Consider the following 12,728-nt stretch of genomic DNA (forward strand, 5'->3'; position numbering starts at 1 on the left):
GATGCGAGTGAAATCTTTGTAGAATCATATAAACCTATTTGTAGGTGTGAAATCACAGATACATAGTGTGTGAAGATAGAATCTTACCTAATAAGAGGTGTAGTTTGTGTATTCATGAATAGACATAATATGTGTGATCAAACTGACACTTTTAGGTGATATAGACAGAAACTCATGGCAACAGTTTGTGACTTTTCTATTTGTCTCTAACATCACCAATAGGAGCACTTAATTGTGAAGCACTTAGTCAAGATGCACTAAGTTAAGATGCACTTAGTTGAGATGCATTTAGTCAAGAAACAAAGAAACAATCTTGAACTAATAGGCTAGCCATTTGTTGACAAAATTTAGATACCTATTGTCAAATATGGCTAGATTTTTACATATATTTAGAAAATTCAGTGTGTTCATTCTGACCTTCTAGCTCGGAGAAGATCTCGCTGTCCTGGCTGTTGCCAAGTCAAAGCGCGAAGATGCTGGCCGATACTCTCTGACCCTGAAGAATCCATCTGGATCAGAAACCGTGCTTCTCAATGTCAACGTCCTTGGTAAGTAGATGATGAAGCTGAGATGCATAAAAGATTGTAAAAGGTTATTCCTTGAAGGCGTTTCTTTCATGTGATATAAATCAGAATTTCCATGTCACATCTTGCTATCATGTTGTTTGAAAACTCATTTAATTCTTATTATCGTGTTCAATTATTTTTCCATACCATATTCTCTGTGATTGTGTGAAGTGCTTTGAAAATTAAGTCTGGTTGGTTCTTTTCAACCATAGAAGAGAGAATCGGCTTGGTTCAAATGAAGATATTTTTTATAATGGTTACTTAGTAATTACATACTCCTACAATGCTTGTTTCTTTCTGCTAAACAATCTGCACCATATCCAAGAAAATACGTACTGTCATGTCTGGGGTGTATGTCAGGCTGTCTCACATTGAAACAAAGACAAGAGTGTTAGTTTTCACGTCATGTACTTGCTTCAGACAAACCCAAGCCTCCAAAGGGACCGATCACCGCATCAGAAATTGATGGTGAATCCATGACCTTGAACTGGCAAGCTCCCGTGGACAGTGGCGGTGAGCCCATCGCCAACTACATCGTGGAGAAGCGCAAGGCCGGCAGCAACCGGTGGCAGAAGGTCAGCAAGCTTCGTGTCCAGCCCCAAGTGCACCGTCAGGAACCTGGAACCCGGGGAGAAGTACGAGTTCCGCATCATGGCTGAGAACTCTCAGGGCGTCAGTGAGCCACTTGAGACAGATGAAGCTATTCTCTCCAAGCTGCCATTTGGTAAGAAGCATTTTCAAATATTGTGAAGTATACAAAAGAAACAGTGTAGCGTGGTTGTTGTTTAATGCCCAGTTTAATGGCAGCAGTCTGTAAATTCTTTAGTCTGGACCAGGCAATCCAGTGATAAAGAGTCAAGTAATATATTTTCTATGACAAAAATAGTCAGGTTTTAAGTATGTTTTTCTCAAGTCTTTTATACAATAAACTAATATTTATAACAAGCACACTTGCTGTCTAATTTATGCGTAAAACAAACAATAGTTGTAATGAATGGGGATAATGATGTTCTCAAAATGTTTAAGTTCAATTTAAGGTCACTAATAGTCATTACACAAAATAATGCTTGTTTATATGGTTTTGTTCTAATCATCTTCATATGTTCATAGATCCCCCTTGAGCTCCCAGCTCCCCCAAGAGTATTGGAACCACCGAGGACTCCATCACCTTGTCATGGAACCCACCCAAGAGAGATGGTGGCGCCGAGATTCTTGGATACCAAGTGGAGAAGAGAGAAAAGGGAGATAACAAGTGGACCAAGTAAGTGGCGCCGATGGACAGTTACATGACCAAGTTCCTGACAGACAACTTCAGTGCTGTGCTTCTGCTATTGTCAGTTATTTATGAACCATGCAGTATGATATAAACCACAGAACATACAAAATTAATTCACCCAAACAAATAATTATTAATTAGCTCATAGGTCTATGTTACATATAGGACTTATAACAGTTGTAGTGCTGAGATCACTCAATTTTGAGTCAACATTGTCAGTGTGGTTTGTTTTATCAAAAAGATCCATTTAATGAAAGGTTTGTGGAATGGGCTTTTATCAATGGTTCACAAGTTGAGGTTCAACGTTATCCATCACGTTCATCAGTTATATTTGTTTGTTTGTTGTTTTATGCTGCACTCACCAATATTCCAGCTATATGGCAGCAGTCTGTAAATAATTGAGTCTGGACCATACTATCCAGTGATCAACAACATAGGCATCGATCTACGCAATTGGGAACCGATGACATGTGTCAACCAAGTCAGCGAGCTTGACCACCAGACCCCGTTAGTCGCCTCTTACAACAAGCATGGGCTGCTGAAGATCAATTCTAACCTGATCTTCACGGGTTATAACAGCAAATAGATGACAGTAAATGTAGATTATGCCTATAACCAATGTATGCTTTGACATGGCCAGTATATTGTCACTGATTATTCTGACACTAACTGTGTTTGTTGTGTCTTGCAGGGCCAATGTGTCTGACATCAACGACACAGAATACACAGTCAAGGGTCTGCAAGACGGCAAGGACTACGAGTTCCGCGTGTGTGCCGTCAATGCCGCTGGGCCCGGAGAACACAGCGAGTGCTCCGATTCCATCAAGGCACAACCACCTCCAAGTAAGTCAGTATACTATAGAGATGAGACTTCTGCAGAATAAAGCCAGCTGCATCCTGATGATGTACGCATCTGATGCCTTCAGTGAAGATATACTGCCAGTAAAAAGACAGTATACACCATTCTAAATGCTGGCTAACATTTGGCGAAAGATGAATGGTTATTTGTTAGTTTTGCAGTTGATATGGTAGAATAGCTGCCTTCTACCCCTGAAATTTGCATGGGTTTAGTTCAACTGCTTCATTTGGGTAACCTTGAAATTTAAGTGTTTGTTTATTATGCCTCAATCCATGTTCAAATCCCATCATGGTTTCAATGCTGGAAGCCCAAGTATGGTATCCTCTGCCATCAGATGGGTTGTATGTTTCTCAAAGTTCACTCCATTGCTGTTCCCTACTTCCGAGTTGGTGGGGTAGCCTAGTGGTTAAAGTGTTCACTTGTCATGCTGAAGACCCGGGTTGATTCCCCACATGGGTGAAGACTATTTCTGGTGTCACCAGAAATATTGTTGGAATATTGCTAAAAGCGGTATAGAATAAACTCACCCACCTTATTTCCAAGCCTTCGTGTGGTGTTTTCTCTATCACTGTGGTGAAAGTGTGTCAAGTCATATTTTATGATGTTGTTCCCAGTGGCACCAAAGATCAACCGAGACTTTGCAATCCGTGACGTTGTAGCCAAGGTTGGAGAACCATTCAAGATATCCATTCCATTCAATGGCAGACCTATACCTACCGCCGCCTGGACTCAGGTCAGTCTCCTCAAACCTTCTTAATAAGAAGCAAAGATTCTGGTGGAAAGAATAAATATAAAAGTGACGGAAGGACCAGTACAAATTCAAGTCCAAGACTGAAAAACTTTCACTTTTAACAAGCATTTTGTTTACTTGATGATTAGGCTAATGACATATCGGAATGATGATGATGATGATGATGATGATGACGATGATGATGATGATGTGTTGCAGGGAGGTCTCACAGTACATGAGACAGATCGTGTTAAGTTCAGGAACGACCCCACGGAGATCTTGTTGCTCAACAAGAAGGCCGAGAAGGGAGACACAGGCAAATACACCGTGTTGTTGACCAACGAGAAGGGAAGCGACTCCATCTCACTCAACGTCACTGTGTTCGGTAAGTTTGTCCCTAATACATACAGTAACCACATTCAGTTCTGACAGCTACCTGAATAACAGCAGGTTCTTATTATAACCCTGATATTAATAGTTCCAAATTGAGGTCCCTTGACTTAATTTTATAGCAGAATATCTCTGGGACCCCAGTATCCATTTAATTTCAAATGTAAATTTGTTCAAAAGCAAACAAGATTTTTTCAAATAAGACATATCTCTGTATGCCAGTTAACTTCAAGTAGAAAGATGATGGCCAAAATAGTTGTCCTTTAATGGCTTTGTAGGTTGGCACATTGGATAGTGTACTAGCTCATCCAGCTTAAGACCTGGGTTTAATTCTTCCTTGATTAAAGTCCATGTTTTGTGTACTTCAAAGATATGGTTACCATAGTGATCATGTAAACAAACCATACACAAGACTCAGTGGATGTCTTGAGTAAAGATGCTATGTTTTTAACTGCTGCATACAAGACCTGTTGTGGCTCTTGACTGAGTATTATGTAGTGAACTGACTTTTTCTTCAGATGCTCCATGCAAACCTGAAGGACCCCTGGACGTGTCAGAGGTCACACCAGACTCCTGCATTCTTAAATGGTCTCCACCAAAGGTGTGTGATGATGAAGCTTATTGAGATAGTTTGACAAATTTGAGTTTTATTATTATTTGAAATTATGTTTTACTTGTTTCATTACACATTAAGGTCACCAATGAACATTTCATAACATCTTTATGGTTGGTGAATTGAAGCAAACATATATGAAGTTTAGGAATAACATAAATGGTGAAAAATTATGGATGTCAACTTCTTTATTATGAGGAACACAACATTATGTAGTATATTCTTATTCCTTAATCATGTGAACGATGAAATGTTGTTCCTCAATATAAAGAAGCTGACAATCATAAATTTACACTTATTTTGTGTATCAAAGACCTTTAGGATTAACTTTAGGAAACTTTTGTACACAGAGGGGGTAGGTGACTAAAGTATAAGTCAGATTTACAATATCAATCTATTTTTTGGATGCTTGTCAAAGCACCTTTGATTTTATCCAAATTAAAAATATTCAAAGTTGAAAAATGAAAGAGAAGCATAATTCCATGTTTTTCTCTGGCACAGGAGGACGGCGGCAGCCCCATCAGCAACTACATCGTTGAGAAGCAGGACAAGAGGACGGGCAAGTGGGAACCAGTCACCAAGTTTGTCCGTGGAACCAGCTACGAGGTCATGGGTCTCACTGAAGGTCATGAGTACAACTTCCGTGTGTCAGCTGAAAACGAACATGGCATCAGTGAGCCATTGGAGACGACCATGTCTGTCTGTGCTCAATACCCATACAGTGAGTAGAGTGGATTGTTCATTTGTTGTTTCAGAATTGTCTGTCTGTGCCTAGTATCTGTAAGACAATTGTATGGGTTATTCGTCTATGGTACTTGTCTATTAGGCAAGTTTGGGGCGATGGGGTAGCCTAGTGGTTACAGCTTTGGCTCGTCACGCCGAAGACCCGGGGTTCAAATCCCCACATGGGCACAATGTGTGAAGCCCATTTCTGGTGTCCCCCGCCGTGATGTTGCTGGAATATTGCTAAAAGCGGCATAAAACCAAACTCAGTCAGTATTAGGCAAGTTCCTATTCATGGTGTTGTGTATATTATTCATCCAGTGTGTAACGATGGCCTGTCTGTGCCAAGTACTTGTACAGAGATATCAATATTTAGTACCTTGGACTGTTCGACAATTTCTCTGGTTGTGACCTGCAAAACTGTGATCATATTTGTAGTTTCAAGAAGGGTTATATTCAAGCACTGTATATAAGTAACATATAAATAACAGCTATTTCAAACGAAATGCAAAGTTTTGCTGTCAACCAACATCAGTGACTATAATGACTGACATCACAAGTTGACAAAATGTCAGATATTCAACCCCATGTATAAGGTAGCCCCACTTTAAAACCCAATAGTTCCAGAAATGAAAATCCGCCTTATGTATGGCAATATATGATAGCTATGTAGTGCAATGTGCGGGCTGTGCCTGAAAGTTACTAGCCCACAAAGGTATTCACTGGCCTGAAATTTGAATGTAGACACAAGTTTCATCCTTAAGCTGCTAATATAATGAACATTTTTATCAGGCCATAATCTTGCATGATGTAAAAGTGTATTATAACTTAATAAGTCGGGTAGAGTGATATACATGTATTTACAAAATGACCCCTTGAAAATTCACTAGCCAGTCGGGCCAGTGACTGTGGATATTTACTGGCCCGACTGGATTTTTACTAACCACGGGCTAGCGGGACAGTGGCTATTTCGAACACTGATGTAGGGGCATGGCAACATATTCTTTTTCTATACAGTCCAAACATCTTCACCTTCCATCAGGATTTATCGGTTTTGAAACACTAAATAGGAAAGTAATTTCATCGTTATGTGTATTATTTCCAGCAACTCCCGATCCACCATCTACACCTGAGGTGCTGGATGTTGATGATGGCAGCGTCACTCTGTCCTGGGCTCGGCCCAAGAACGACGGAGGCAAGAAGATTCAAGGCTTCGTTATTGAGTACAAGGAGCCCAGCAGTGGCAGATGGAAGACCTACAACGATGCTCCCATCAAGGAAACCACAACAACATGTGAGTACACAGGGCTGGGGCACAGCGGGGTGGATCAGGGCAAGGGTGGGTGGGGCAGGGCACTAATCATGGTGCTTACAGAGCAGGGCATGGTTGTACAAGTAAATATTCTATCTTAGTCTAAAAAATATACTCCATCAAGGACTAATTTTTGATGATTGTGACATGTTTCCTTGCTTGCCTAGTGAACAAGACGTTTAACTTGACATTGATGTTGCTGATGTTGTTGTTGTTGATGTTGGTGATTGTGTCCCCAGTGGAAGGCCTAAAGAAGGATGCTGAGCTGGAGTTCCGTGTGAGGGCTAAGAACAGCGCCGGTCTTGGAGAGCCCAGCAGCTCGACAGGACCCGTCTTGATCAAACCAAAATACAGTGAGTGGACACCTAAATCCACAGAGCACCTTCCATGTTCTTTGATGCTTCACAGAGCACCTTCCATGTTCTGTGATGCTTCACAGAGAGTGGAAGGTCTCTCATCTCTCTTGTTCATAACCGCCTGGAGAGTGGTGGTGTAGTGGTTAGTCCGCCTGGGGAGTGGAAGGTCGATCCCGACCGCGGAAGGTGTAGTGGTTAGGCGTTCGAGAGTGGAAGACCGTTTGATCGACCGCGCCATACCAAAAGAGCGTTAAAATATGGTACTTGTTGGTCCCTGTCTGGCGCTCGGCATTAATGGGTACAATAAGGACTGGTCGGTTCGGAGTCAGTATAATGTGTCTGAGTGGGGTATTCATGCTTCACTGCGGCATGGTATCTCAGTGGGCTAGCACTATAAAACCAGCTTCAGTCTTGGCTAGTACAAGCAGCCGCACACATACACATACACACGCATGCACGTCGTCATATGAGCGAAATATTCTCAAGCACGACGTAAAACCCAATTTCACCTCACCTCACCTCACCTCACCTCTTGTTCATATTTCTTATGACACCCATAGAATAGGTACACATCAACCCATGCTTGTATGTGACAACTAGATAATCCACAAAAATATCGGTGTCCTTTTATATTTCAGGGAGTCTCTCTCTCTCTGTCTTATAATGTCCACAGAGATGCAAGGTTAGAATTGGTCCCTAGCAACGTATGCTTGTTGAATAAGACAACCAAATGGACCAGGTTGTCAGGTCAATGATTCGGTTGAATCTGTGTCATAGTACCCCATTGTCATTTGACTTTGTTCATAATATGAACCATCTGACCTTGACAAGCAAACAACAAATAATGAGCCCAATAAACAAGTCCTCCAAGGAGCTGTTCCTGTTGTCATGTACCCACATTCATAGGTCCGACTTCATTCCTGCTAATCTCACTTCCAGCCAAACCATCAGTGCCAGGCGTGCCGTCCCCTGCTCATATCGGCAGAAGCTTCGTGGAGCTGAAATGGGACAAACCAAGATTGGACGGTGGCAGCAAGATCACAGGTAGGGGCAAAATGTGTATACTGACCACTGTCATTCAAAACGAAATAATCAATACTTTACCACCCTCAATAATTATTTAGTCGCAGGATTCATCAGGCTTATTATGCCAACATGAAGCAAAAGGGTGAAAGTAAAAATACGGCAAATCAAGGCCCACTTGCTTTATCTTCTTCAATGATATGCCAAAACAGAGTGGGCAAAGTTAAAAGGGTGAAGATTAACAGAGCAAGGCAAGGTCCAACAAGCATTATTTCCTTCAATGATTGGGCGGTGGGGTAGTCTAGTGGTTAAAGCGTTGGCTCGTCACGTCGAAGACCCGGGTTCGAATCCCCACATGGGTACAATGAGTGAAGCCCATTTCTGGTGTCCCCCGCCGTGATATTGCTGGAATATTGCTAAAAGCGGTGTAAAACCATACTGAGTCAGTCAGTCAGTCAGTCAGTCCTTCAATGATACACAAAATCAGAGAGTGCAAAGCAGAAATACTAGAAAGTTTGGTGGTGGGTTTTTTTGGTTTATGTAGTTATATATTTTTTTTTTTAGTTTCCTAAATGAACCAAAATGTGAACTGCAAATGGAATGATGTTTTCCAAAAGATACAATGTGTGTAGAGATATTGAGTTTTTCTACTTTGCAAACTTTTGGAATAATTTTCTTTCAAGTCCTCCTGAAGAAGCGGCTTACAAAACTAGCCTAATCATATGGCTTGTATACTTGTGACTCCAACTACCTGTTCTAGACAATGCTTCTCAGAGGTAACGTTAACACAATTAGTCCAATGCTCTGCTTCAGAATCCATATCCACACGTCACATATTTTGTATTTCCAGGTTACATTGTCGAGAAGCGTGAGAAGGGCTCCACCTACTGGACAAAGGCCACAGACTACCCATGTATCGACAATGAATACACTGTAGCCAACCTACCCGAGAACGCTGAGTTTGAGTTCCGAGTTATTGCTGTCAACGCAGCCGGAAAGAGTGAGCCAAGTTTGGAGTGTGCTCCAATCAAAATCAAGGAGAAAATTGGTATGTAAAATACACCTTCACTGGCTGAATGGTTGCTATTTCATTTGTGACATTCAATTTAGTCTTTGTCAGTATTCCGTTCATAAAAATTCTAATTTACGAAAAGTCAGTTCAATCATATTTTTGTCAAAATGAGAAAGAACAGATCTTTATATTATATAAATATCAAATTTAGTGAAATATTAGTGTGGTGCCAGACCAATGTCAAGGTCACACAAGAAGTTTCCATAAACCTATGTCCTTGACCTACATTATGATTACCTTGAACTTAAGTTTTTGCATACTTTTCCATTTAGTGACCATATTCTTGTATGAACCATTCTCTCCATTTCAGTTGGATCTGAGCCTGACTTTGTCAAGAAGCTACAGAATGTCAAGGCCGCTCTTGGTGGCGAGGCCGCCTTCAGTGTGGAATTCAAGGGTCAACCCAAACCTGAGATCTACTGGTGTGTAGATACATTCTTATTTCTAGTTTCTATATAAAGGCTTTGACTTGGTGTTTGTTAAATAAAAAAGCCAAAGACTTGGGTTCGATTCCCCACATGGATACAATGTGTGAAGACCATTTCAGGTGTCCCCAGCTGTGATATTGTTGGAATATTGCTACAAGCAGCGTAAACCCAACTCGCTCACTCATTCTAGGAAATCTTTTTGAATTACTCTTTTTAGTCCATCTCCAATCAAAAAGTCTGTTTTTGAATTTTCCTTTAAATCGATTATATTTTGTTCAATAGGTTCAAGAATGGAATTGAAATGGGCTCATCAGGACGTAACCGTATGCGAATGGATGGCGATGTGTGCACATTCACCATCGGTGAGGTGTACGACAAGGACGCTGGCGACATCTCCTGTGAGTTGGTGAACAGCCTGGGACGTGTCTCCTGCTCCTGCAACCTTGCTGTGCTGTGTAAGTATATGCTACATGTCGAAGTCCATGTGAAAGTACTGGAGTTGCAATCACCTTCGCACTATGATCTTGTTGTAGAATGGACCCTAGTACTATGCTCATTAACATTTTTTCTGTAAAACAATTTTATATCTGATCTCAGAGCAGTTACAAAGAAAGAAATTTGTAACAGTATTCTTATAATACTGATATGTTTCACAATGAAATTATATTAACAATAATGTCTAATTTATATTCTTATGGCTCAAGAGGTGGTGAGAGTTCAATTCCCCACATGGGTACATTGTGTGAAGCCTAGTTCGGTTCCCCTGTCATGATATTGCAGGAATATTGCTAAAAAATGGCTTAAAATCACTCACTCACTTATGTCCCTAGGATACTAAGTTTAAGCTGTTATAAACATGTTTAATCCAGCAAAGGGCGAGTCAAGTAGTTAATGTGTTGATATGTCTCACTAAAGAGATTTTGAGGGACAAACTATTTATCAATGTGAAGGCAATTCTTGGTGTCACCTGTCATATGTTGTATTTGCTAAATCAACATGAACCCTATCTCCCCCACTCACTCTATCTGTTCATCATCTCAGCACCTCCTCGTCTGGAGAAGGATATCCGCGACCAGAAGGTTGAGAAGGGCGAACAGTTCAAGATCAAGATCCCCTTCAGTGGAACCGGACCCTTCGACGTCAAGGTCAAGAGGGACAACAAGGAAGTTCCAGAGAGTGACCGGGTCAAGATCTCTGTGTTTGATGAGTACATGACACTCACCCTCAAAGGTGATTATTAACTGTAAAAATGATATTTGCAAGTTTCTTTTTAATTCATTTATCACAGATAGGTGGTGGGGTAGACTGATGGTTAAAGTGTTCACTTGTCATGCTGAAGACTGGGTTTGATTCCCACATGGGTACAATGTGTGAAGTGTATTTCTGGTGTCCTCCACCATGATATTGCTGGAATATTGCTAGAAGTGGCGTAAAAATAAACTCACTCACTCACTCATTTTCAAAGAGTATGGTAGATTCATGAGGTGAGGAGTGCAATTTTCTGAAAGTCATATATAACTTTTGCAGTTGCCCAAACCTTTAGTTTTACACTGTGATATTCTTTGCTCCAGACACTGACATTGATGACACTGGCGCCTACAAGGTCGAGATTAGCAATGACAGCGGAACATGTACTGCTCCATTCAAGCTCAAAGTCGTCAGTAAGTAATTTTAGAATACTTATATAAGGATATCTTGCTGAAAGTTTTTTTACCAACGTTCTGAGACAGTGTTCATTGTCTATTCACAAGTACAGCATTATTATACTCAGTATCAGTAACACAGATGGAATACATATATTATACATTGCTGACTTAGTCGACACATGTCATCGTATCCCAATTGCATATGACAATGCTCACGGTGTATATCACTGGATTGTCTGGTCCAGGCTTAATTATTATATTTACAGCCATGTAATTAGAATATTGCTGAGTAAATCTTTAAACAACAAACGCATCAAACCAAACTAAACCATTATACATTATCTGAGAGAAGTGATATGAATATATATTAAACAAAGAAAAAGAAAAATATTTTCAGTGGAACATTTTTACAAAAACATTCTTATGAACTAGTTATAATTTGAAGAGAATAACTATGGCATCTCTTGTCATAGGCCCACCATCTACACCAACTGGACCCCTCAACGTGTCCGACATCACCAAAAACACGTGCCGCCTGGCCTGGAAACCACCCAAGGAGGATGGTGGCGCCAAGGTGACGTCATACGTCGTGGAGAGACAGGAAGTGGGCAAGCCCTACTGGGTGACAGTCTCCTCACAGTGCAGGGTAAGACAGCTGCTATCTTCATGACAACTACTATTACATGATTCAGTGTGCATCAGTCATGGTCTATACTGTGTTTAATTTTCTGTTGTCTCAGCAGCATTCTTTGCCTATTATTTTTGTTTATTGTCTTCAGACTAAACTCTCAATTACAGTTGGAAACAAACATTATCACTTAATCTAATCTGTACTATTCAATGTTTTAACCACAAAAAATGAAAATAAAAACAGTACCAGGATTAAACTGTTTAAACTGAAATTTCACTTTGTGCTAAAATTTTAGCTAATATTTGTGTATTTAAATTCAAAATAAGATGTAAAATTTCAAGGGTGTTCCGTTGTTTAACTTCAAAACTTTAGGTGCATGTAAATACATCTCCGTAAATGAGAAGGTCCATTTTTTGTAAAGTAGGGAGAATTTATCCAAATTGCTCAAAACCAGATGTCAGTTTTATACATCAAGCTATAAACGGTGCCCCAGTTGAAATTTACTCCTGGAAATATGCTTATAATTTGATTTCATATTCTGTGAGAGGCCCATGCCAGTGATAGGGCAGAGCATGCTTATCGTTTCTATACTTTATGATGAACCAGCCTGATACATGGCTGGATCTTGTTGAGGTTACGTCAGTGGGCTTGACATGTTGTTGAAATGACTCAATATGTTGTGTGTTGTGTTTGTCAGGATACCTCCTTCGACGTGCAGGGTCTCTATGAGAACAGCCAGTACTTGTTCCGTGTCAGCGCCGTCAACGAGTTCGGACAGGGAGAACCACTCATTGCTGAGAGCCCCATTGTCGCCAAGATGCCATTCGGTAAGTGTCAGACAGACAGATGAGTAATATAGAGATGATTGACTCAAGTTTCCCTTCAAATAATAGAGTTTGTTTTAATTGCTGCCATCTTTGAATATATTATAAGACTGTAATAAATTAAGTGTAGGATAGGAGCCCAATATCCCATACCTGCGATCGAGTTGTCACATAGTCTTACTTGTGTGGCCTTACAAATATGATATGATGGCTATTTATAAAGAGCCTGCTTCCCGAACTTGTGTGTGCTCAAGAACCCTGATAAGGCGCTATAAGGTT

At 40.5% G+C, this 12,728-nt stretch overlaps 1 protein-coding gene across 1 annotated transcript in view; it reads left to right on the forward strand.

The window, feature by feature from the left end:
- The window catches only part of LOC124269101 (twitchin-like), a 164,493-nt gene that overhangs the window by 120,483 nt on the left and 31,282 nt on the right, over positions 1-12,728 (forward strand). Inside the window, 19 exon segments of the mRNA XM_046704118.1 lie at positions 425-548; positions 987-1,147; positions 1,149-1,290; positions 1,677-1,827; positions 2,534-2,685; positions 3,316-3,434; positions 3,651-3,816; positions 4,340-4,422; positions 4,936-5,155; positions 6,263-6,451; positions 6,709-6,822; positions 7,765-7,869; positions 8,699-8,896; positions 9,231-9,342; positions 9,631-9,803; positions 10,390-10,578; positions 10,920-11,009; positions 11,468-11,640; positions 12,323-12,452. Of these exon segments, the coding sequence (XP_046560074.1) occupies positions 425-548; positions 987-1,147; positions 1,149-1,290; positions 1,677-1,827; positions 2,534-2,685; positions 3,316-3,434; positions 3,651-3,816; positions 4,340-4,422; positions 4,936-5,155; positions 6,263-6,451; positions 6,709-6,822; positions 7,765-7,869; positions 8,699-8,896; positions 9,231-9,342; positions 9,631-9,803; positions 10,390-10,578; positions 10,920-11,009; positions 11,468-11,640; positions 12,323-12,452 (2,791 nt within the window).

The sequence above is a fragment of the Haliotis rubra genome, unplaced genomic scaffold (assembly GCF_003918875.1).
Source record: "Haliotis rubra isolate DU_JTF1 unplaced genomic scaffold, ASM391887v1 Scf142, whole genome shotgun sequence".
NCBI classification, from domain to species: domain Eukaryota; kingdom Metazoa; phylum Mollusca; class Gastropoda; order Lepetellida; family Haliotidae; genus Haliotis; species Haliotis rubra.